The sequence below is a fragment of the Rhincodon typus genome, chromosome 14 (genome assembly GCF_021869965.1).
Source record: "Rhincodon typus isolate 14 chromosome 14, sRhiTyp1.1, whole genome shotgun sequence".
Taxonomy (NCBI): domain Eukaryota; kingdom Metazoa; phylum Chordata; class Chondrichthyes; order Orectolobiformes; family Rhincodontidae; genus Rhincodon; species Rhincodon typus.
Window position 1 is genome coordinate 61,937,523 of NC_063345.1, and position 25,903 is coordinate 61,963,425.

At 42.7% G+C, this 25,903-nt stretch overlaps 1 protein-coding gene across 2 annotated transcripts in view; it reads right to left on the minus strand.

The window, feature by feature from the left end:
• Positions 1–2,790: 2,790 nt before the first annotated feature.
• Positions 2,791–25,903, minus strand: part of LOC109916234 — a 52,977-nt gene continuing 29,864 nt past the window's right edge. For both annotated transcript variants that reach the window (XR_007263605.1, XM_048604872.1), the window contains one exon: positions 2,791–3,133. Coding sequence is in view for 1 of the 2 variants with exons in the window: in XM_048604872.1 (XP_048460829.1) it covers positions 2,900–3,133 (234 nt within the window). In the remaining variant the exon portion in view is untranslated. The remainder of the gene's footprint in view (positions 3,134–25,903) is intronic.

Here is a 25,903-nt window from a genome sequence, read left to right on the forward strand (position 1 = left end):
TTTTTGCAACCTCTTCATATCCTCCTCATAACGTACTTTCCTATCCATCTTTGTGCCAACAGCAAAATTGACAACCATATCTTCAGTCCTTTCCTATGCCATTTGTATAAACTCTAATCCGCTGAGATTCTAGCACTGAGCCCTGAGTCACACCCTTCATTACAGTCTGCAAATGTGAAAAAAAAGTAACTTGAGTGTTTGACATTTGTTAACCCTGCTTTATGATGCCTTGGTCCAAGGCTCTGGAATCATTTCCCTCCATGTGAACAGCTCTGACATAAGATATTCCATAAAATCTATCCCATTTGTCCAAGCTGTTGTTATCTGACCCAATCTCTCTTTATGGCATCATTTTTAATAAAATAATGTTTGTGCAAAGTGCCTTGTGATGTTTTATAACTGTAATTTTTATGAAAGACATGACACACATTGTTGTAATTTGATGTTGTCACTTTCAGCCCCTAAAAGGCCCCATACAATTCAGAATTGAAAGTCCAGGCCAGATTTTTCTGTGAGTGGCAATATCTCAGAGATTCAGAAGAGGGCTCTGCATTTCGGACCAGACATCCTAAATTAATCTAGTCCCATTTGCCAACATTTGGCCCATACCCTCTAAACCTTCCCATTCATGTACCCACCCAGATGCCTTTTAAATGGTGTAATTGTGCCAGCCTCCACCACTTCCTCTGGCAGTTCATTCAGTACACACACCACCTTCTGCATGAAAAAGTTGCCACTTAGGTCCCTTTTAAATCTTTCCCCTCTCATCTTAAACCTATGCCCTCTAGTTTTGGACTCCCTCCCACCCCTGGGAAAAGACCTTGACTATTCATCCTATCCACATCCCCTCATGATTTTTGAAAACTCTAAGGTCACTCCTCAGCCTCCGACCCTCCAGGGAAAATAGCCCTAGCTTATTCAGCCTCTCCTAATAACTCAAACCCTCCAAACTATGGCAACAGCCTCGTAAATCTGTTCTGAACTCTTTCAACAACATCTTTCCTATAGCAGGGAGACCAGACTGAATGCAGTATTCCAAAAGTAGCCTAACCAATGTCCTGCACAGCTGCAATGTAACCTACCAACTCCTATACTCAATGCACTTACCAACAGTACCAAAAACCTTCTTCACTATTCTATTTAACTGCAACACCACTTTCAAGGGGCTATGAACCTGCAGTCCAAGGTCTCTTTGTTCAGCAACAGTCCCCAGGACCTTACCATTAAGTGTACGAGTCCTGCCCTGATTTAATCTACCAGAAGTAACACTAGACCCATCCTAAAATGAAGTGAAAACTTGAAGTTACAAGTCTACTTCGTACCAAACAAGAGATACAGCACGTGTTAGACTGAGCTAAATGATCCCACAACCAACAGATCAGCAGCACTTAACAGTCTCATCAGTCATGAATGGCAGTGGACAATGAAATAAGTAACCAGTGGTGGCATCTCCACATCCTGAACGATGGGGGTCACCAGCACCTCAATGCAAACAATGTCAAATGCTGTAATCTGATGGCTAGTTGTTTGATGTAACTCCGTAAATCCCATGCTGCCTCTATTTCTTACCATGTATGTAATCCCGTACTGTAGCTTCACCAAAATGGCACAGTCTTCACACAAGTTCCTACCATACATCTTATTCTGCTTTCTTCATTGAAGCACGGTTGATCACCTGGCTTGATGGCAGCAATAGAGGATTTGTAGGCCTCGAGGTTATAGACGGTGATTGAACACTTTTCAATCAGTATTGATAGTTTACAATGCTTCAAGAATTCCCGAGTCTCAACTGCCACGTGAGTTCCAAATATATGTCATTTAACATAGAAGTGCTAGACCACACTTCCTATTACTTTGGTTATAGCTTGTCATGTAAGGTGTGTGATTTATATAGATTTTAATAACATTTACTAGTTTTTCAGTAGCTATGGAGATTTAAAGAAAAACATCAGTACAGGACGGTTCCTGAACGTTAATAGGAATGTGCTTAAATTGGGAGAGTGTTACAAGTACTGCTTGTTCTGTGTAGTGCATTAGGTTTCAAGTAGAAGGTGTTGAAAATTATGGGGATGTTTCAAGCTTACAGGAAACACCTATAGCTTGTTTTAAAGTTGTTTTTGCTGAATCTTACTTGAAGCTGGATGCGTGAACGAGTGCTCTAAAAGGCAAGCTGTTCAGAGCAATAACGAAATAGATTACCTCAGCGTAGAGTTCAATTTTAGAAGTTACACAGCTGTAGTGTTTGGTTAAAACCCTGAAGAGGTCATTTAAAGCTGAGAATATCTAAACTAGAAAACTATGAAGGTTACACTCAAGAAAGGTACCATCAGGTTCTCCAAATCAGGAGCTCAAGCTAGAAAGAAGTCAAACACTGTCATACAGGGGAAAAAAAATTCTCTCTGGTATTTGAGTACTCAAAGATTGTTAGGAATGATGCAAATAAATTTTAACTTGTGTTTTGAAATCTTTAAACAGGTGTTAGTTTGGTTTATTTTCTTTTAATCTTCATTTCTTATGTGGTGAACTTTTGTTTTATTGATAAAACCAAGGCTGCAGCAAAACAGGCATGCTTCTGTGAGAGACAACCTGGTTAAAACAAAAGTGTCAAAAAAAATGCAACCGATTAAGCCAGATTTCTGCAAAGGATCTGTCTTGTCCAGCAATAACAGCAGGTGGATTCATAACACGGATTATTTCATTGTTAGTACATTTCTTTATATACAAAAAGTTTCACTAAAATATGAAAAAAAAGTTCAATCACCACGGAATAAGAACTTTGCTGACACCTAATTTTCAGTTCTTGCTTTTGTTGCTACTTTATTCCCCTTCTGTACAGGTTAGCATGACTACAATTATGTGGCATTATGTGGCATTTTGTAGCATCAATTGGATAGAATGTTTAACTTGAAACAGGTGTTTTATTCCCATATTTGGAGATCAAAATCTTCTCTAATTCGGTCAATTTAATCTCCAGAGTGATTAGTTTCTTTAACATTTCATCCTGAATGGCGATCTTCTTTTTCATAGACTCCATGTTATCGGCACTATACGAAGAATGCACAGACACCAGATAGTCACTTTGTGATTCAGACTTCTTGGGAATTGTTCCACTGTCTTCCAGCTGATAGGTTCCCTGTGACAACATACAATTAGAAATTAATGCTTTAATGAAGAGATACTGTTCACAACTGCTCATAACAATCTGCTAACTGCAGAGTGCCAAGTGTTTTGTGTGCCAATTGATCAAGTTCTAGAACAAAGGAATAATTTTTCACACAGAGCGGGTTAGCTGCATTCCACTGTTTCTCAACAATCATCAAAATGTTGCCCTTTTAAAGCAAAACTTTGGCAAAGACTACTCCTCGTTCCTGTTCATGCATAACATTTGGAGGTTGAGACACACAACAGATGTATCGCACAAAAGATAAGGCTGGAAATAAAAAGCCCACTTCATTTCCAAAATAATTACAGCCCCACCTTCAGTGAGGCAGGGTAACCATTACCTTGGTGTACAAACAGTATTTCCTGAAAGGAATCAGTATTAACTGCCAGGAATCTACTTCAGCACAGCCGCTATTGACATCCACCTGGTATAGGCATTGAATCTGCTTGTGGCTGATTCACCACAAATCCTTAATCTCCTTATCCTCACCCATCCCATGGCACACAGATTTAGGCACATCTGCAAGTTGAACAACTAACATTTTGAACAAACTTATCAAAAGGCAAGGTGATGCCTCAAGATTTTAATGGTTAGTGTTACAATAGGGATCAGTGATATGAAGTTGTTTAACAACAATTTTTCCAGTTAGATCATACGTACCAAAAAGAAAGTCTTTAATGAGTCAAGAAAATAAGAGCAGCATTTTTATTGTAGGGGTAAAATACCAATCACTATTTTGCATTTTATGGGTTGAAATGATTTTATTGGAGAACAGAATGCTCCAAATTTATCCGAGTGGTTTAGCTACACCATATTTATAAATAATGCCTTTGGTTCAGGTACTCAATGGGAAGACAACAGCCTAGTGATATTATTGCTAGACTATAGTCCAGGAACTCAGCTAATGTTCTGGGATCGAATCCTTTCATCATGGCAGATAGTTTTATTGAATTGAAATTCCACCATCTGGAATTAAGAATCTATTGATGACTGTGAAAACACTGTCGATTGTCAGAAAAACCCCACCTGGCTCACTAATGTCCTTCCTTCAGAGAAGGAAACCCACCATGCTCAGTTGGTCCGGAATACATGTGACTCCAGACCCACAGCAATGAGGTTGTCCACCACCGAGAGTGGCTCAGCAGCAGCAATACAGAACAAACTGGCCGGGTCCTAAAGGACACAGATGCTAGACTGGGTCAGCAGCAGGTAGAGCGAGGGAACCAAGAGGGTAAAAACATACTTGATCTCATCCCTCGCCAATCTTCCAGCTGCACATGCACTGCCCATGATAGTATCGTTAAGAGTGACCACTGCACAGTCCTTGTGGAGACAATATCCCACTTTTACATTGAAAATACACTCCATCATGTTGTGCAGCACTGCCGCTGTGCTAAATGCAACAGACTTCAAACAGAACTAGCAACTCAAGACCGGGCATCCATGAGGTGCTGTGTGCCATCAAACAGCAGCAGAATTGTACTCCAGCACAATCTGTAACCTCTTGGCCCGGTATATCCCCCACTCAACCATTACCGTCAAGCCAGGGGATCAACCCTGGTTCAATGGCGAATACAGGAGCAGCACCAGGTATACCTAAAAATGAGGTGTCAACCTGGTGAAGCTACCATTCAGGTCTACTTGCATGCCAAACAGCAAGTGATACACAAAGCGAAGCGATCCCAGATCCAACCTCTGAAGTCCTGCCACATCCAGTCATGAATGATGGTTGATAATTCAATATCTCACTGGAGGCAAAGGCTCCACAAATATCCCATCCTCAAGGATGGAAGAGCCCAGCACATCAGTGTAAAATACAAGGCAGAAGCATTCGCAGAAATCTTCAGCTAGAAATACCGAGTGGATGATCCATCTCGGCCTCCTCCAGTGGTCCCAGCAATACAGATACCAGTCTTCAGCCAATTTGATTCATTCCACATGATATCAATAAACGTTAGAGGCACTGGATACTGCAAAGGCTATGGCCCTTTCAACATTTTAGCAATAGTACTGAAGACTTGTGCTCCAGAACTTGTCACTCCCCAGCTAAGTCGTCCAGTACAGTTCCAACACTGGCATCTATCCAACAAGATGGAAAATTGCCTACACTTGTCTTGTACATAAAAAGCAGGACAAATCCAACCCGGCCATTTATCACCCCATCAGTCTACTCTCCAGCAACAGTAAAGTGATGGAAGGTGTCAGTGACAGTGCTATCAAGCAGCATCTGCTCAGTGATGCCCAGTTTGGGTCCCGCAAAGGCCACTCAGCTCCTGACCTCATTACAGCCTTGGTTCAAACATGGACAAAAGAGCTGAATTCCAGAGGTGAGGTGAGAGTGACAGCCCTTGACATTAAGGCTGCATTCAACTGAATACAGCACCAAGGATACCTAGCAACACTGGGATCAATGGGTATTAGGGCAAACTCTTGACTGGCTGGGGTCATATCTGGCACATAGGAAGATGGTCGTGGTTGTTGGAGGTCAGGTCATCTCGGCTGCAGAATTTCTCCGCAGGAGTTCCTCAGAGTAGTGTCTTAGGCCCAACCATCTTCAACTGCTCAGTCACCTTCCCTCCATAAAAGGTCAGAAATGGGGATGTTGGCTGATGATTGCACAATGTTCAGCACCATTTGCCACTCCTCAGATACTGAAGCAGACCATGTTCAAATGCAACAAGATCAGGACAATAGCCAGGCTTGGGCCTAACAAGTGGCAATTAATGTTGTGGTTGGTTGGCTCACCGAGCTGGTTTGTTGTTCCGCAGACGTTTCGTTACCGTGTTTGGTAACATCTCAACATGTGCAGCCTCTGATGAAGCGTCGGTGTGTTTTCCCGCCTGGCTTTTAAACTCTGGGGGTCCGTTGCGATGGATTGCCTCACTTCCGGGTTTCCTCCGTAATGGAGTGTATACGGGGTTGAGTTCAATGTGTTTATTAATAGCCTGCTACGTGGAGTGCCATGCTTCCAGGAATTCTCGTGCTTGTCTCTGCCTAGCCTGTCCCAGGATCTTGGTGTTGTCCCACTCATCTCAATCCACATGGACAAGGAGAACCACGACTTCGACTTGGACAACACCAAGATCCTGGGACAGGCTAGGTAGAGACAAGCACGAGAATTCCTGGAAGCATGGCACTCCACGTAGCAGGCAATTAATAAACACATTGAACTCGACCCCGTGTACATTCCACTACGGAGGAAACCTTTCGCGACGGACCCCAGAGTTTAAAAACCAGGTGGGAAAACACACCGATGCTTCATCAGAGGCTGCACTGAGGATGTTACTCAGCACGGTAACAAAACGTCTGCAGAACAACAAACCAGCTCGGCAAGCCAACCAACCTCAACACCCACAACCCGAGCTACAGATCTACTCCAAAACCTTAGTGGCAAGTAATATTCGCACCACACAAATGTCAAGGCAATGACTATCTCTCATAAAAAGGGACAATCTAAACATTGCCATTTGATATTCTATGGTACTATAAATTACTGAATCCCCACTAACATCATTGTTGCAGTTACTATTGACCAGAAACTCACGTGGACTGCCATGTAAACACAGTGGCTACAACAGCAGGTCAGAGGCTAGGAATACTGTAGCCAGTAACTCACTTCCTGAATCCCCAGAGCCTGCCCATCATATACAAGGCACAAGTCAGGAGTGTGATGGAATACTCTCCACTTGTCTGGATGGGGTCAGCTCCAATAACACTTAAAAAGCTTGATCCAGGACACAGCAGCTACTTAGTTGGCACTATGTCTACATGTATCCCTTCTCACCACCACTGACACTCAATATCAGTAGCGTACACAAGATGCACTGCAGAAATACACCAAAGAAACTCAAACAGCATCTTCCAAACTCATGACTACTTCCATCTAGAAATTTAATAGCAGCAGATACATTGGAACACCACCATCTTCTGCACTAAGCCACTCACCATCCTGACTCAGAAATATATCACTGTTCCGTCACTGTCGCGGGGCCAAGATCCTGGGATTCACTCCCCAAGGGGAGAATTGACCATCGTGGGTCAATCTGCAGCAGTTCAAGAGACAGCTCACCACTACCTTGTCAAGGACAACTACAGACAGGAAACAAATGCTAGCCTCCGAATATGAATGAATTAAAAAAAGTAAATTACCTGCAACTATTAATTCTTATTAAATTCTGAATGAGCTTTAGAAACTCTTAAAACATAAGAACCAATAGCTGAGAAGCTATTCTTAATATTTCACACAATTCGCTCATTTAAAAGATAATTACAGATTTTAAAAAGTCAAAAAAGACACAACAATTCTACTAGTTTTAAATTTTCCTTTCTTTCCATTGATGCAATAAATAATGTTGAATTTATGTATCTGCAATTATGCATTCTGCCAAAGACGTTTCGCAATTTACCAAGTATTCTCTTTAGAATTGCCAAATTTTGCCCCTCCCAAGTGGTTTTTTTTAGGCTTTTTGAGTTTATGAAAACGGCTGCTCTGGCAAAACTTCTGTTGACTTATTAAAAAGGTCAAATTATCATGTCTGGCAACATCGGTGAAGAAAAATCAAAGTTCACGTTTCAGGTCAACAAAACTTCACAGATGCTGCCAGACCTGCTGAGCTTTTCCAGCAACTTTTGTTTTTGTTTCTGATTTACAGCATCCGCGATTCTTTCCGTTAAATTATCATGTGACTGGTAGGCTTACAGTTAAATGCTTGGTCACAGCAGTAAAATCTCATAACTAATGCCTCCTAGTCTCCTCCCAAGGTTTAAGATGGGAATCCTGATCCAACAATAACATGCAGTGTAGTGTTGTGGTGAGACATTTTCTGTACAGCTAATACCCTTAGATATGTCCCCAAGATCTGTGCACATGTTCACCTGCAGAGTTTTACCAGTGAAAATAATTCTTTTGTTCAGTGTTCCTCTTGAGACTTTCTTGGAGGCTACTTTTACATTGTCACTCAAATCATTTAATAGATAATGGAGCCACAATGTAACAACATCTTATGTTTCTGTTTTGACGTGTGGGGTATTTGGACCCCCACAAGCATAATTAGAATAATACATCAAATGCTCAATATTTCTGAATTGGCCATTAAATATAAAGTCACAGTACAAGAAAAGCCATATTTTTCCAGGCACCACAGTATTTAATTTGTCACAAAACTACAGAGAACATCAGCGTAAACATATTCCCCAGATGATGAGGTCACAGCTAATATGCTTCCATTACACATTCACACTCTTTTTACTGCATCTCAGGTCTCAAATCGCAGACTGAAATATAACATTTGATTAAAAAAAAACAAAAAAAAAAGTGTTCATAAAATAGCATCCAACATATTTTCCTGTATTGGACCTCCTGAACATATCATAGAATCCCCACACAGAGTAGAAACAGGCCATTTAGCCCAACTAGTTCACACCAGCCCTCCATAGAGAATCCCATGCATATCGATCCCTGTAACCCTGCATTTCCTGTGGTTAATCCACCTAACCTACAGATCCTTCAACATTACAGGCAATTTAGCATGGCCAATCCACCTAACTTGGCACATCTGTGGACTGTGGGAGGAAATTGGAGTACCCAGCGGAAACCCATGCAGACACGGGGAGAACATGCAAACTCCACACACAGACAATCACCCAAAGTTGGGATCAAACCCATATCCCTGGCACTATGAGGCACAGTGCTAACCACTGAGCCACCATGCCGGCCAAAACACAAGATGGTACATTTGCAAAGACTTTATTGCCATGATTTCACGTTTTCGTTGTTCTTAGTTAAATGAGTGTGCCATTGTTGTCAGTTTGAGCCTGCTCTCTCTTCATTGTAGTCTTTCTTGGTCTCCCCCTCTTCCTCTATCCCATGCAGCCATACTCTCTCTTCCAGCCCTCCGTCGCTGCGTTCCTCTTTCTTCCGTCATCCCCATCACCTCATCCTGCTTCCTCCAACAGCCCCTTCCCACTCTACAGCCTCATCTTTTCTCCCCCTCTCCTTCCCCCAGACTCTCATTCTCTCCAATCCTTTCCTCCCCCCAAGCAGCCCCACAGTGGCTTCCCATCTCTCCCTGGCCCAACATCCTTGTAGGCTCCTCCCTACTTCCTCTTCTACCCCACCCCTCCCAATCACCCTGGCAATCTCCCCCCAGACCCACCGCAGGAACTTGCCTCCACCCACCACCATGTTGCCCCCACTCGTCACTGTGAGCCTAATAACAACAAATACTGAAGAAAAGCAACCTGGGATTGGAGAAACGTCATTACTGCTTCCATGTTATTTCAGAGAGTGATTGATTCTCAGGGATGTTCAGGACACCACCCACCAAACCCATGAATGTCAAGTGCTATTCCACACCACCCAAATTTCTAGCACCAACACATCAGGAATTACTGTCAATATATCAGGAAGCAGAAGGCTAACATTAACAGGAAATGAACTAATCCAGAATAACATGGCATTATTATTAAAAAAAACAAAGTTTCAGTAGATTAGGATACACTTTTCAGTGAAATCAGAGTAGAAATTCAGTATGAAGCCCTGAAAAAGAGTAGAAACTGTAGGATAATTGCTATTTTCAAAAGGTGAAATCAACATGTGTGAAATGTAAGGGTTTCAGGGATACAGAACAAAAAAGTGAGTAAATGGAGTTATAGTATGATCTAAATAAAAGTAAGATTCGGCTGTAAGGAGAGTGCGTGTTTCCTATTGTGCAGTGTGGGTAGCATTGGGGTACCATTCGTCCAGCTGACTAGCATGTGGATCAGTTTAATACCACTAACATCATGCTCAGTTTGAGTTCTGCTGGGGTCAGTCAGCTTCAGATCTCATAACAGCCTTGGTTCAAGTGTGGATTAAAACTGAGCGCACAGGAAGTGACTGCCCTGAGTATTATGGCATCACCTGACTGCAGGAAAAACAGCAAAGCCTGCAGTCAATGTGAAATACAAGACAACAAAGTGAACTCAGCCCAGTCAGATTATTCAAAGGTGAAAAGGTTCAGAGGTTGGGCAGCAGGCTGGCTCAGTGGTTAGCACTGCTGCCTCACAGCATCAGGGACCAGGGTTCGATTCCACTTTCAGGCATCTGTCTGTATGGAATTTGCACATTCTCCTTGTGTCTGTATGGGTTTCCTCTGGGGGCTCCAGTTTCCTCCCACAGTCCAAAGATTGTGCAGGTTAGGTGGACTGGCCATGCTAAATTGCCCGTAGTGTCCAGGGATGTGCAGGCTAAGTGGGTTAGCCATGAGAAATGCAGGGTTTACAGAGATAGGGTGGGAGTGGGGTGATGCTCTTCAGGAGGATTAATATGGACTTGATAGGCCAAATGGCCTGCTTCCACCCTGTAGGGATCCTAAATCTATGATGTTATTTGTAACTTTGCCTGCTATGCTGCTTTGTACTTTGTAGGAAAAGCAGAAGCCAGAACGGAGGAGCTCAAATTAAGACACTTAGGATCCTAGTGGCAAGATTTCAGAGATAAATCGAGGATACAAGGGGGTTAAAATTGTATCAGAGATAGTAGGAACTGCCGATGCTGGACAATCTGAGATAACAAGGTGTAGAGCTGGATGAATACAGCAGGCCAAGCAGCATCAGAGGAGCAGGAAGGCTGACTTTTCGGGCCTAGACCCTTTTTTGATTAGCTGTGGAGCTTTGGTTTAGAATTCAAAGAGGCGAGTGATACCCTGGATTTCAGGAGATGGGATGTAGGCGTGACAATGAAAAAACATTTGATGGTAAAAGCCTCTCATTAACAGCACTAAATCAATACAAGTTGTTCTAATTCCCATGATGCTGTTAGTAAAACACACACAGTCACGTGCCTTAACTAGACGGTATTGTTGAAACAGCACTTGGCAGAATGTCGAAACAAAAAAAAACCATACCACTTTTATCGGTGATAGAAGTAATAAATGGAACAATCCCACCGAGAATGTGAAATGATTAAGTGTAATATCCGACATTCTTAGGATTAAGAAAGTACATCATAGAATGTCAATGGGATAGATTTCTGAAATTATGCAAAAAAAAACTTAAAAAGAACTGAATGTGCCTGCTCTCCACACCCTTCAACTAAAAACAACACCTTTACTGTAAGCTCATTTCCTGAACTCAGGCCAGCAACATCAGTCAGGGCCTGTAGACTGGCAACTCCCACCCCTTAGCCCTCCCCAGTTATCAAACACGCATTTGTAAATTAATTCGATTTCGTAGTTACGATTTGGCACAAATGCATAAAAGGAACTGTACGCAAAGAGAATAGATTGTTTCTATCACTAATACCATGACATATACACAAACACAATGCCAAGACACACACACACACAAATCAACACTGAAAAGTAACATTGTTTTTCTGAAGAATCTCAAAAAAAACAAACAACACGATTGTCACGCTATGTATTTTCTTTTCTATATTTGGCAAGACCATTTCTTTCCATCCCTAGTCAACCATCCATACATGAAGCAGATGACAAATCAGTCCATGTAAGATTGTCAGCTCCCCCACCCTGAGTGACACTGGCCTTTCCTTCCACAATCATTTGCTTCCCATGATCATTTTACCAGCTAATCTACTGACAGATCAGAGTTGGAATTCCTCACGTACTATGCTTTTACATATAATACATGCAATTGTTACATTAAAATGGAAATCATCTTGAGTAAGGTTTCTTTTCAGAGACAGCCTCTTCTAAAGCATAAAGCTTTTACAGTGCAAAAAAAATCTGCAGAAGGAAAGGATGCTTGGACCAGCTGTTTGAGCACATCCATAAAAGTATGCCGCACACCACATTTCCCATAGTGAGAGATGTACCTGGGATATAGCTTTCACTGCCTTCCTTTTAAAAACTGCTATGTAAGGAAAGTAATGACACAGTAGGTTAAGACACTACCTTTCCAATTTTGAGATCTGTATTTGCCCAGCTAATAGCACAAGAGCACCCACTATTTTGTGTAATAGTATAAAATGGATGATGGCACCTGATTTTACATTTCTCACCATTTTTAATTCAATATTAATTTATAATCAAAGGCCGTCACAGATAGCAACTATGGATGATGCAAGTATCACACTGGCACAGTGACAGTGTCACTGGGTTACAGTGTAGGTTCATATTCCACATTTCACCAGCTACCATGTGAACAAAATTAATAAACGTATCTTGGAAAGCTAGTTTCAGCAATGGTGATCACAAAACGATTATGAATGACTGTTAAAAACCCATCTGGGGTTCGCTCATGTTCCTTAGAAAAGGAAAATCTGCCATCTTTACCTAGTCTAGTCTATCTGCTACTCCAGACCCACTGCAATCTGGTTGACTCTTAACCCAGCAAACCGCGCAGTTCGAAGGCAGTTGGGGGATGTGTAGCAAATGCAGGCCTTGCCAAAACAGAATAAAATTGGGGAAAAAAATTGCTAAAAAGAGTACTTTTGAGGTTAGAGACTGCAATATTAGAAATAACCTATTTCAGAGCTGTTTGTCATTACCTGTGATCGAATGCATTCTGAGCAGCAACAAAGCTCATTCTTTTAATTACCCAAGAGAGACAAGACTCAGCTTTTCCCGAAACAGATTTACTTTTAAACGATTAGGGTTGAGGTGGGTTTAGACAGACTGAAGTGAAGTTGTTCTATTCTTCAGATTCAAAAATAGTACAGTGACAGATGATGCAAGTTAATAAACTATAAAAAGGTTAAGTAAACATGTAATTGAATGAAACACTTAGTGTTTCGAGCACATTAAGATTGCCAGGGCAGGTTAATGTAATTTAAAACAGAGCTTAAACCATAGGCCCATTAAGATGCAGTAACAGACATGTGAGGGGTTAGTTCAGAATATACAGTTAGATGCATTCCAGTGAGGACGAAAACTTCCAAGGGACAGGTCCACCATCTGGGTAACTAGAAAAGTTAAAATATAATAAACTTAAAGAAAAAGCATTTAGATGTGCAAGGACGAGTAACATATCAAAAGATCTGTCAGAATAAAAAGGAATGAGAATGGAAAAATTAGAGAATGAGAGAAAACCAGCTAAAAAAAAACGAGATCAAAGAGTTTTTAATGAATACGTAATAAAGAAAACAATAATAGTTAAGAAAGGGAGCACTGGACTTACACAGAGTGAGACTGGAAAATAAGGAGATGACAGATCAATTGAACAGGTTACTTTCCATCAGTCTTCATTATCAAGATGGCAGCTGATTAGGCAGCATCTGGGCTCCTGTGCCTGGAGCTTGTCCACTCTGTCCACTTTCTAGTTTTTGTTTCCTTCTTTCCTTTTTTTGTTTGCTTTTTAGTTTTTGCTTCTACTTCCCTTCTGGAGAGAATTCAGTTGTAGCAGCATCAGCATCGATGAGGAAGTCTTCTTCGGGTTCCAGAGCCGGAGCCTGGCAGCTGGTGAGCCCTCAGTGGGACCCTGGCGGACGTTGGCGAGGAGGCGGCTGACGGAGGGGCAAGCATGGGACCCAGCATCGGCTGCTGTATGGGCGGAGGCAATGTCAGCAAGGTAGGCCCAGCAGTGAAAGATGGTGCCCAAGGAACAGTGACTTCGATGTTAGCTGGCAGCAGCTAAGCGGTGGTGGAAAGGTTATGGACTCTCTTCAAGCTTTTGTTTTTAAAACGTATTCTTGAAATATTCAAAATGATGCCGGATCACGACAACAGTGAAAGCTTTTCACTGTATTTTACTGTATAATACACGTGACAATAAAATCATTCATTATTGACAATACTGGCTACATCCCAGAAGCAGTTAGAAATCAGAAAAGTGGAAGGGAAAGAACTCAGGAAAATTACGAATAGTAGAGAAGTGGTATTAACTAAATAATGTACTCTGTCCCAGTTTCTTCATTGACAACAGAGAAAGAAGCTGGTAGGAGATACAATAAATGAACAATACAACAATGCCCATTTGTTGTCCCAGACACATTTGAAAACACCACCCAAGGTGTGGTCTTAAGGCCATTCATCCAACAGCCCCAGAAAGACTAACATGTCATTCAGTTCACTAAAGACATGCTATTATTTAGATCTATTTTTGGACCTCCACTCATTTCCTGTTTGGCACAAATACTCCATTCTTCATTGAGGAGTGAGTCACTCTCTCTCTCTCTGTCTGATTATTAAAACAGACTCTCAATTCAGCTAATCAGGGAATAATAAATCTGTTACAAGATTTAACCAAGGATGCAGTAGTTACTCATCGAGTTATATTTAGATTATTGTTATAACACTGACTTATTACTTAGTCACCGTCTACATCAACAACTTGCAAAGGTTTTTTTTTCCCGACAGCACCTTCCAAGCCAGAAACCTCAGGCATCTCGGGGAATAATGGGTAAAACATCACCACCATCATTAAATTCTACTTCCTTACCCAGCACCACACAAATTCCAGCTTTTCAAGCATTATCCTTCTCTTTTGGAATTGACAATTGATCTGCTTCGGCCATCCTCTCAAGCAAAGTACTCCAGATCATCTCAACCTGCTTCATGGGGAAATAAAAAGCAGAATTCTAATTTGCTTTCTGGGTCTTTTTCCAAAAGTGCACCGTGGGTACCATTCGTAGAAACGTCCAGCCTTTCACCTGTGGCAAGATTTTCACCTTCTCTACCCTGTCAAAGCTCATCAATGTATATATAACATCTTCTATAAAACTCCCCTTCAGCTTCGCTCTGCTGAGGAGCACAATTCCAAGTATTTCAGCTTGGACACCTGCGTCTGTATGTGCACCATGTGATGAGTTGGAAGGACAATAGAGATGTAGTCAGCAGGATATTTTAATTCTGAATATTTAGCTATATTTCTTACAATTAAAGGCAGGTTGGCTACTGAATGCAATGGAGAAAAATGGTGTGGTTCTGTAATTAAGTCCCTGCAAGTCTGTAAGGACATCAAATCTGTAAAATATCTGCTCAAGAAATCAGATAATAGCCAAGTGGATAAATCCAGTAGGCTTCCTGTGGGAGCTTTAATTTCATCTCAGATCAGGATGAATTAACCACACTAGGCAAGCAATTATTTTTTTAAATGTAGTCAATGGTTGCACCTGCATGGACAAAGTTTGGAGCATGTCTTTAAAAATTTCTTACCTTACAACAACTTGCATTGATTTAGTGCAATTAATGAGGTGAAGAAGTTTAGGGAGGAAATTTCAAAACGCAGGGCCCAGGCAGCTGAAGGCACAATTGCCAATGGTAAATCAGTTACAGCTTTTTGAGCCCAAATGTAATTTGTAGGTAAATGTCCTAGTTCTCAATAGTGGTTGGAGTGCATTTATAATCGCATCTGTAGCGTTTCTGTGAAGTCATCTGCACACTAAATTGCATGACGATGTCCCTTTTCCTGTTCCTGCCCTCCATTCAATCTTACATGCATCCCTCCTGTCTTTTCCAATCTTGCCTCTTCTAATCCATAAAGTCCACTGCCAATAATCTCTAAAGCTTGGTCCTCCTACTGCAACCTTAAGAAAGAAGGACAACTTTTACCTTTTCTTTTTAAAGAAATTTTCTCTTTAAATCACATCTGCACCATCTCAAATATAGAGTATCACTCACCTCCTTGAAAATTCTCGAAGCCAAAATTCTGTGGCTAATCAACACCCCATCTCATACCCTCCATTTGCTCTGAAATCTTACCACTAAGTACCTCACCATTCTTAACCTGAGCCCCTCCATTCTGGCTTCTGCTTTTCCTTAAAAAAAGTACAAACAGCACAGCAGGGAAAGTCACAAATAACATCCTATACAAATATATCTTACACTTGTAAAATAGAGCTCAATTCATTGTACATTCAATGCCATTTTACTGCTGATATGACCCAGAAGCATGGGTCATAGGAGTTAAAAGACTAAGATGATGCTAGAACCATACACCACCTCCTCCCACAAATGTTGCAGGCAGAATTACAAATTTCCACTAAGCTTTGCATGAGAAAGCGTTAGCTGATTTCACATTTGAATAGCCCAGCTGGATTGTGTCCACTCGTTCAGAATTCCCTACCAAAATGAAAGAAATGCTCCATTATGATCTGACTAAATCTCCCAGCCATGTCCTGTTAATCATCTCATTTCTATCACACCCACAAAGCACAAGGAAAACCAACTTAATGCAAGCTATTGCATTAACACAAAGGCAAGGCATTTTAATGCTTCGGTGCAGAAAGTCAATCTGCCACAAAATAAGGAAGTTAAAGAAATCAGCTCTACAGGCAACAAGGTAGGATTAAATTTTACATCAAATAGTTCTCGAAACAGGCAAGATGGCTGGAATGAAAACTAGATTCTGAGTTGCACTTTTTCAAAAAGGCCACATGTAATCTGTTTATGATTGCAGAGATTTTTAAGTGTTCGATAGCATCAGTTCGAATAAAGGATGTCCTGGTTTTTAGGTGGTATGTGGATTTAGCAGACTTAGTGTGCCACACTTCTCACATGTAAAGTTTCCCTGTGTGTTGAAAAATTCTAAGTCAAAACTCAGTCGTTTTCTTTAAAAAAAAGAGTGAATGTCTTTATGTGGAGAACTGTATGATTGCTCTTTTTACAGTAGAGGGGTTTAACAAGTGTGGCAATCAAAATTGGGACAGGTTTTAACATGTTAAATAAGGAGAAAATGCTCACACTGAAAGTTTTGTTGATAAAGATTTAAGACTGCAGTGTTGGTCAACAATAAATTAATGCAGCAAACACTGCCTCCAAATAATTCCTAAAGTGTGGCCTCCAGAACTGGACACATTGCACCAGTTGAGGCTGAAGGAAAGTCTATCACAAAGTCAACATGACTTCCATGCTCTTGTACACTATGCCCCTATTAATAAAGCTTGGAATAGTGCATGCTTTATTGACTGCTCTTTCAACCAGTCTTCCCATCTTCAGTGACATCGAAATAGAACATTTGGTTCCCACTTGGCCCTTCAAGCCTACTCTACTATTCAGTATGACAGTGGCTGGTCATCCAAAAGCCTGTTCCCACTTTCCACATATACAGCGCCCCCCTGCCACATTCTTTGATCCCTTTAACCCCATGCATTATAGCGAACTCCTTCTTGAAATCATACAATGTTTTGGTCTCAACTGTTTACTATGGTAGCACATTCCACAGGCTCACCACTTTCTAGGTGAAGTAATTTCTCCTCATCTCAGTTCTAAATTGTTTAACTCATGTTCCTAGACTGTAACTGCTGTTTCTGGACTCCCCAGTCATCAGAAACATCCTTACTGCATCCACCCTGTCTAGTCCTGTTAGTATCTTATAGGTTTTTTTTATGCACCCCCACTTATTCTTCTAAACTCCATCAAATATAACCTTAACTGATTCAACCTCTCCTCATACGTCAGTCCCACCATCCAGGTCAGTCTGGTAAACTTTCACTGCACTCCACCTATGGTGAGAACATCCTTCCTGAGATAGGTGTGGTGTCTCAATAAGGCTCGATATAATTGCTGCAAGACATCCATGCTCCTGCATGCGAATCCTCAGAGTATGAAGGCCAACGTACCTTTTGGCTTCTTCACTGCGCACTGCACCTGCATGCTTACCCCTCCAGCAACTGCAGTATAAGGTAACTCCAGTCTTGTTGCACAGTCCCTTCTCTCCATTTCTAGCCAGATAATAATCCACCTTCCTGTTTTTGCTACCAAAGTATATAGCATCATATTTATCCACATTATACTGCACCTGCCATGCATTTGCCTGACTCCCTTGTCCAAATCACACTGCGGCATCCCTGCATACCCCTCACAACTTTTTAAGTTCTCTCATCCAAATCAAATTGACTTAAGCACATGTACACCCAGATCCCTCTGCTCCTAAACACCCTTTAGAGTTGTGCTCTTTGTTTTATATTGGCTGTCCATGTTTTTCCTACCAAAATGAACCATTTCATAAATTTACACATTGTTTTTTCCTTCCCAGAAGCTGCCAGACCTGCTGAGCTTTTCCAGCAACTTTGTTTTTGTTCCCGATTTACAGCATCTGCTGTTCTTTCGGTTTCTATATCTACACATTGGGTGGATAGGTGGCAGATGAAGTTCAATCTACCAACCAGTCAATGTCCTTTGAAGTTCTATACTGCCTTCTTCACAGTTTACAATGTTTCCATGTGGTGTATCATTTGTAAACTTTGACATTGTGCCCTGTAGGTCTAGATCATTTATGTCAGGAAAAACAAATATCCTAATGATCAATGGGACTCTACTACACACCTTCATACAGCCCATGAAAACATCCACTAACTATTATTTGTTTCCAATCATTCAGCCAATTCTGCAGCCATGTCAACACTTGAGCTTTTATTGCTTAAGCTATGACTGCATCCACAAGTCAGTTATGTCGCATTATGTTAAATACCATTCGGAAATTACACCAGATCAACAGCTTTGCCTTTTATCAAACTTGTTATCTCATCAAGAACTCCAACAAGTTGCTAAACATCATTTTCCCATTAGAAATCCGTGGTGGTTTTACTAGTCTATGCGGCAATCAATCAACTTTATCGTGGCGAGGGGCAGGCATGGTGAGTTCCCTGGGGCAGGCAGTTAGCATCACCTCACTGAGGGAGTAAAGGTGAGGAACCCTCCATCACCAAAGGGAGCAGGCGAGAAAACGAAACTATGACAAGCAGGCTGAAATACAGCTAGATTCACTGGAATCTTGTTTATTCTTAGGTTTAATATAGTTTTGCCACCAGTTCTAATGTAGTCAATATATTTTGGAAGCATTTGTAAGCGAGTAATAAGTAGTTAAGATGCATGAAGGATGGCAGTTTATGTGATGCATCAAGGCTGTAGATTGTGGGAGCTCCTGGATACTGATGTGATGAATGCATCTGCAGCAAGTATTTGAAGTTCATGCTGCTTCAGCAGCAAGTATTTGAAGTTCATGCTGCTTCAGCTCAGTTTTAGGAGCTGGAAGCTGAATTACAGGCACTGTGATGCAGCAGGGTTTCGAAAAGTTACTTGGATTCCTTGTACCAAGAGGCAGTCATACCACTTAGGAAAGTCTTAGTCAATGGTCAGGGATGGGAGGGTCGACAATGACTGAGGCATGTATTCCTACCTTCTGGGTTCCTTTACATAAGCTTTAGAAATTATCCAATAGGTTTGAGGCTCTCAGTCTGTTTAGATGAGAGTGACGGCTACAGAGTGGATGAGCAAACTGACCATGGCACTGTAATACAGGAAACCATTCAAACGGGGCGGTGGAGGGGAAGCAGTAAGGAATACAGGGGGTGTTAGTGGAGTGAGAGGGATTGATAACATTCAACAGCAAGGAGACAGTCCGGATGGTGGTGTTACATGCATAATACTAGGGTGCCAGCATCTGCTCAAAGCTGGGGAAAAAGCAAACTTGTGAGGAAGGACTCAGCGTTTATGATCTGCGAAGCTAGCACTAGGAAATAGGCTCTGCATGGAATGTATGAGCAGCTAGGTGCTAAATTGGAAAGCAAAACCTAAAAGATTATAAGCACCGGATGCAAATTGGCATAAGGTGCATAAAATTAGAGAGTAAAATTACATGCCTCAAGGAGAAGCGCAGACGAAATAGGGTCGTGGGCCACCAGCACCAGTACTGGGGAAAATGCAGGTAATAATGTTGAGATGATCTATACCTGAACCATGCTGGGGCCAGTGTTCTTACAAACTGTATAATCAGGGAAATCCAACAGGGTTTAATACAAAGTATTGGGGGGGGGGGCGCAAAGACAACACACTATCCATACCACTGATGAAACTAGTACACAGAAACACAAAGGTGGTATTGACTGGGAAATACCAACTATTTTTTGCAAAGCTGAAGGCCATTTGAACAAGTTAACCTGTGCTTGCACATCTAAACTTTAAATATTTTTTTAAAAATTACTTACTTCCAAAAAGCAGACATCACTGGTCGGACCAGCATTTATTGCCCGTTCTTAGTCACCCACAAGAAGGTGGTAATGAGCTGCCTTCTTGAACCACTGCAGTCAACGTGCTGGATGTACACCCACAATGACTTTAAAAGGAGGGAGTTTCAGAAATTTGACCCAACAACGCTGAAGAAACGGCAATATATATCTCAAAGTCAGGATGGTGAGTAGCTTGAAGGGGGAACATGCAGGTGGTGGTATTCCCACGTATCTGCTTGCCCTTGTCCTTCTAGGTGAAAGTGGTCATGGGTTTGGCTGGTGCTGTCTAAGGAGTCTTGGCATTTAACGTAACCCAGTTATGCAATATTGGGTAGGGACTATTCTCATTCAAGGTGAAGAATCTAGAAAAAGAGAAACCAATCTGGTGTTTCTCAAAAAAAAAATCAAACGTCAGAAACGGACCTCCACGGTCAAGAAAAAAATCCCCCCTTGGCTCATTATTGATTCTCAAAAACACTGAATGGGCACAAACTGACCACTGTCTATACTGGCAACAAACTTTTCCAACAAAGATAAATGAAATAAGACCTAGAAATGCAGGTCATTCCGTGGGAGCTTGTTCATTCAACTGAACCAGTTGAAAAGCCCTCACTTTGCTAGGAAATTGAATGCGATTGTAGATGGCCTGTCCAGAACTTAGAGACTCAGTTAGAATTCAAAAGATAATATTACCCAAGAGTGAGCCTAAGCATATTTAACACTTTTTTCCAACCTCTAATAGAATGAGAATGGAACTAAAACAAAGTTGCTGGAAAAGCTCAGCGGGTCTGGCAGCATCTACGGAGGAGAAAATACAGTTAACGTTTCGAGTCCGGTGACCCTTCCTCAGAACTGATGGTGGCTGGGAAAACGTCAGTTTATATGCAGAAAATAGGGAGGTGGGTGGGGTAGGGAGTAAACAAGAAGATAGAGCCCAAAGAGAGAGAAAGACAGTTGGACAGACAAAGGAGTTGCTAACAATCAGGCTGGGAGGGTGAATAGTTGTTAATGGGGACTGTTAGTGATTAACAATAGGGGGTGTGTAGTGGCAGGCTACGTGTTAACAAGGCGTGGTGTGTGGGGTGGGGGGCTGGGACATGGGAGAGTTTAGGCCCTAAAATTATTGAACCTAATATTGAGTCCAGAGGGCTGTAGAGTCCCCAAGCGGAAAATGAGGCCCTGTTCCTCCAGCTTGCATTGGGCTTCACTGGAACACTGAAGCAAGCCGGAGACAGAGATGTTGGCCAGAGAGCAGGGTGGCAGGCAACAGGTAGTTCAGGGTCTTTTTTGCGAGCAGAACATAGATGTTCTGCGAAGCCGTCGCCAAGTCTACGCTTCGTTTCCCCAGTGTAGAGGAGATCACATTGTGAGCAGCGAATGCAGTAGACTGGATTCTTAGAAGTGCAGGTGAAGTGTTGCTTCACCTGGAAGGTATGTTTGGGCCCTTGGATAGTGGGGAGGGAGGAGGTAAATGGGCAGGTGTTGCACCTTCGCCGGTTACAGGGGAAGGTGCCGTAGGGCTGTGGGGAGGTGTTGGGGGTGAAGGAAGTGTGGACCAGGGTGTCCCAGAGGGAACGATCCCTGCGGAAGGCAGACAAGGGAGAGGAGGGGAATATGTGTCTGGTGGTGGCATCTTGCTGGAGGTGGCAGAAATGGCGTCTGATGATCTTCTGGATGTGGATGCTGGTGGCATGGTAGGTGAGGATAAGGGGAGCCCTATCGCTGTTGCGGGAGGGAAGAGAAGGGGCGAGGGCAGAAGTGCGGGAGATGGGTCGGACCCAATTGAGGGCCCTATCGACAACGGAGCTGGGGAATCCTCGGTTGAGGAAGAATGTGGACATTTCAGAGGCTCCCTTGTCGAAGTTGGCCTCATCTGAACATATGTAACAGAGACGGAGGAGCTGAGAGAATGGGATGGAGTCTTTACAGGAAGTGGGGTGTGAGGATGTATAGTCCAGGTAGTTGTGGGAGCCCGTGGGTTTGTAATGGATATTAGTGGCCAGTCTATCCCCAGAAATGGAAACAGAAATGTCGAGGAAGGGAAGAGAGGAGTCAGAGATAGACCAGCTGAAAGTGATGGAAATTGGAGGCGAAATTGATGAAGTTTTCCAATTCTAGACAAAAGAAGGAAGTAGCACCGATGATATCATCGATGTATCGGAGAAAGAGTTGTGGGCGGGGGCCGGAATAGGACTGGAACTAGGAATGCTCCACGTACCCCAGGAAGAGACAGGCATAACTAGGGCCCATGCGGGTAGCCATGGCAACCCCTCTTACTTGAAGAAAATGAGAGGAGTTGAAACAGAAGTTGTTGAGGGTGAGGACAAGCTCAGCCAAGCGGAGGAGGGTAGTGGTGGGTGGGGATGGTTCAGGTCTTTGCTCCAGGAAGAAGCAGAGAGCCCTAAGACCTTCCTGGTGGGGAATGGATGTGTAACGGGATTGCACATCCATGGTAAAGAGGAGGTGGCTGGAGCCGGTAAACTGGAAGCTTTGAAACCGGCGTAAGGCGTCAGATGAATCATGGATGTACGTGGGTAGGGATTGGACCAGGGGGGAGAAGACTGAGTCAAGATAGGAAGAGAGGAGTTCTGTGGGGCATGAGCAGGCTGAAACAATGGGTCTACCTGGACAGTCCTGTTTGTGTGGATTTTTGGCAGGAGGTAGAAACGAGCTGTAAGGGGTTGGGGGACTATTAGCTTGGAAGCGGATGGGGGGGAGCGGGGAGATCACCGGAAAATGAGATCCGTAACCGTAGTGGATACAATGGCCTGATGTGCCATGGTGGGGTCATGATCCAGGGGAAGGTAGGAGGAGGTATCTGAGAGCTGGCGCTCAGCCTCTGCAAGGTAGAGGTCAGTACGCCAGACAACAACAGCACCACCCTTATCGGCAGGCTTGATGACAAAGTCAGGGTTAGATCTGAGTGCACAGAGTGCAGTCAGTTCAGAGGGAGATAGGTTGGATTTGGTGAGAGGGGCAGTGAAATTGAGGCGACCGATGTCACATCGACAGTTCTCAATGAAAAGATCGAGTGCAGGTAAAAGGCCAGAGGGAGAGGTCCAGGTGGAGGGAGAGTGTTGGAGTTGGGCAAAGGGGTCTGTGGGACGGGGAGAGGACCCTTGTCCAAAGAAATGAGCACGGAGGCAAAGACGGCGGAAGAACAGTTCGGTGTCATGTCGTGCCCAAAATTCGTTAAGGTGGGGACGCAGAGGGATAAAGCTGAGGCCTTTGCTGAGTACAGAGCGTTCAGCATTGGACAGCGGAAGGTTAGGAGGGATGGTGAATACACGACAGGAAGTGGGGGGGGTTGGGGGAGGGGATAGAGTCAGAGGGAAGGGGAGGAGAGGTAGGTCCCAGAGGGCCATGGGTATTTTTGAGTTGGTGCATCTTGTGGGCCTTGATGCCTGAAAAGGAAAAGAAAAAAAAAAAAGTTTCTTGTTAGCACGACGAATGAGCCGGAGGATGAAGTGGAACTGCGGAGTGGTGCACCACCCTACTCTCTGGCCAACATCTCTATCTCCAGCTTGCTACAGTGTTCCAGTGAAGCCCAATGCAAGCTGGAGGAACAACACCTCATTTTCCACTTGGGGACCCTACAGCCCTCTGGACTCAATGTTGAGTTCAATAATTTTAGGGCCTAAACTCTCCCATGTCCCAGCCCTCCACCCCACACACCACGCCTTGTTACCACATAGCCTGCCACTACACACCCCCTGTTGTTAGTCACTAACAGTCCCCATTAACAACTATTCACCCTCCCAGCCTGATTGTTAGCAACTCCTTTGTCTGTCCAACTGTCTCTCTCTCTCTTTGGGCTCTATCTTATTGTTTACTCCCTACCCCACCCACCTCCCTATTTTCTGCATATAAACTGACGTTTTCCCAGTCACCATCAGTTCTAAGGAAGGGTCACCGGACCCGAAACGTTACCTCTGTTTTCTCCTCCACAGATGCTGCCAGATCCGCTGACCTTTTCCAGCAACTTTGTTTTTGTTCCCGATTTACAGCATCCACAGTTCTTTTGGTTTTTATTTAGAATGACAATGGAACTCTTTCAACTCATTCAACAGAGGAAGTGTTACAAAGATGAGTTGGAACCATAAAATACGACAGACACGTTTCAGTTCTCAATTCCAAAATGTGTGCTTGGCTGCAAACGTAAATTAAGAGGCTGTCTATGGAGAGAGGAAGCGCGATGGATTGGAATGTAATAACTGATGTGTTAAAGAGACTTCAAACCAACTGAACCATGACCTTTTGTGACTACCAAGATAACAAGAGGCTGATGAACTTCCTTGTTCAACATCAAGCCACCCCCTGCAGATAACATCCCAAACTATAGACGTAGGATGTTTTCCATTTGAACAATACACATAGCCCTTTTGTACTCTACTGGCATGGACTGGTGAAACCAAGTGCTTCTGCATTCCAAGATAGTAAGAACTGCAGACGCTGCAGTCAGATTCAACACAGTGTGGAGCTGGAGGAACACAGCAGGCCAGGCAGCAGAAGAGCAGAAAAGTTGATGTTTCGGGTCAGGACCCTTCTTCAGAAAATGTGTATTCCAGCCTGCAGTATTCAAACATTAGCATACTGTGAGGGTGAAAATGAACAAATTATCCCCTAAGTTACCCCTGAGCTGCAGGTATATATGTAGCCAAGTGCTGAAAACCAAATGAATAAAAACAAAAGGAATTGGACAAAGCAACATCACTCACAAAACCAAAAATATCAACTATTCAACATCAACACTGCTGATAACCTCCACTCTTGTCAAACAATTCAGAGACTGATCCATGTAGCTTTTTTTTGTTAAGCTTTTATCCTTATGGAGTCACCTCTTAATTTTAAATTTGTGTGTACACAAGTGTTGCTTTACTATTTCTTCTGTATCTAGTAATTAAAGTCACTCTTTATTAATTCAAGAAAGCCTGGTTAAATTGGTTCCTTTAAAAAAAACTTCACTTGGGTCCAGGTGAAAGATATCCACAAGGAAAGTGATCCTTTCTAAATGAAGGTGAATAAGGAAGGGGAGCCAATTCATCCTTTCTCACCTGGGATCTTCACAGTTTGGGGTATCTCAACTGGGACCACAACAAAATTGGGAACTGCACCCAGAGCTTAGCCGTAACAAATTCTTACTTCCATCAGTAGATACCACGACAGATTGGATTTTTAATCTCCATAAACCATCCACATTGTCTCTACTGCCAAAACTAAAATGTCCTACCCTAAAGGGTGTATAAAAGGTATGCACCTGTTATAAGCTAACTAGCATGGCATTTACTTCACATAGCACATCCTATTGTTTAGAACTATACTTAGAACCCTGCTTGGCACCAATTTGCATTCTACTAAGACTGTGTTTATCTTTTTGTATGAATTATTAAACTGTGTCCCCATTGAGCATCAGGACGAAATCTGTCCCATGACTTAAGGGTGTAGTAGCTACTCATCAACCTATATTTAGATTGTTGTTTTAACTCGTACTTGCCCCAGTTCATTTAGAGCTCCACACTAATGTGTCAGCTTGGCACAGTTAGTGGCATTCTGCCCTCAACTCCAAAAGTTCAAGTTGAAGTTTCATCCCAGGAAGGCAGGATGTAATTCTACTGTGGTAGCACAGTTTAAAAGGAATTATTGCAGATCGCATATTAGAGATGACATGCTCAGTTGGGTGCAAGACACTACTTTGATGAGATAGGGATTTAATCCATGCTGAAAGCTCCCCATAAACTAACTGCCTCAAAACAAAAGTCATTTTTTTCCACTTGTGTATCTGTGACTTTGCTGTACACAATTTGACGACTACTGTTTTGCTTTGAAATTAGTTTAGAGGTAATCTACTGTGC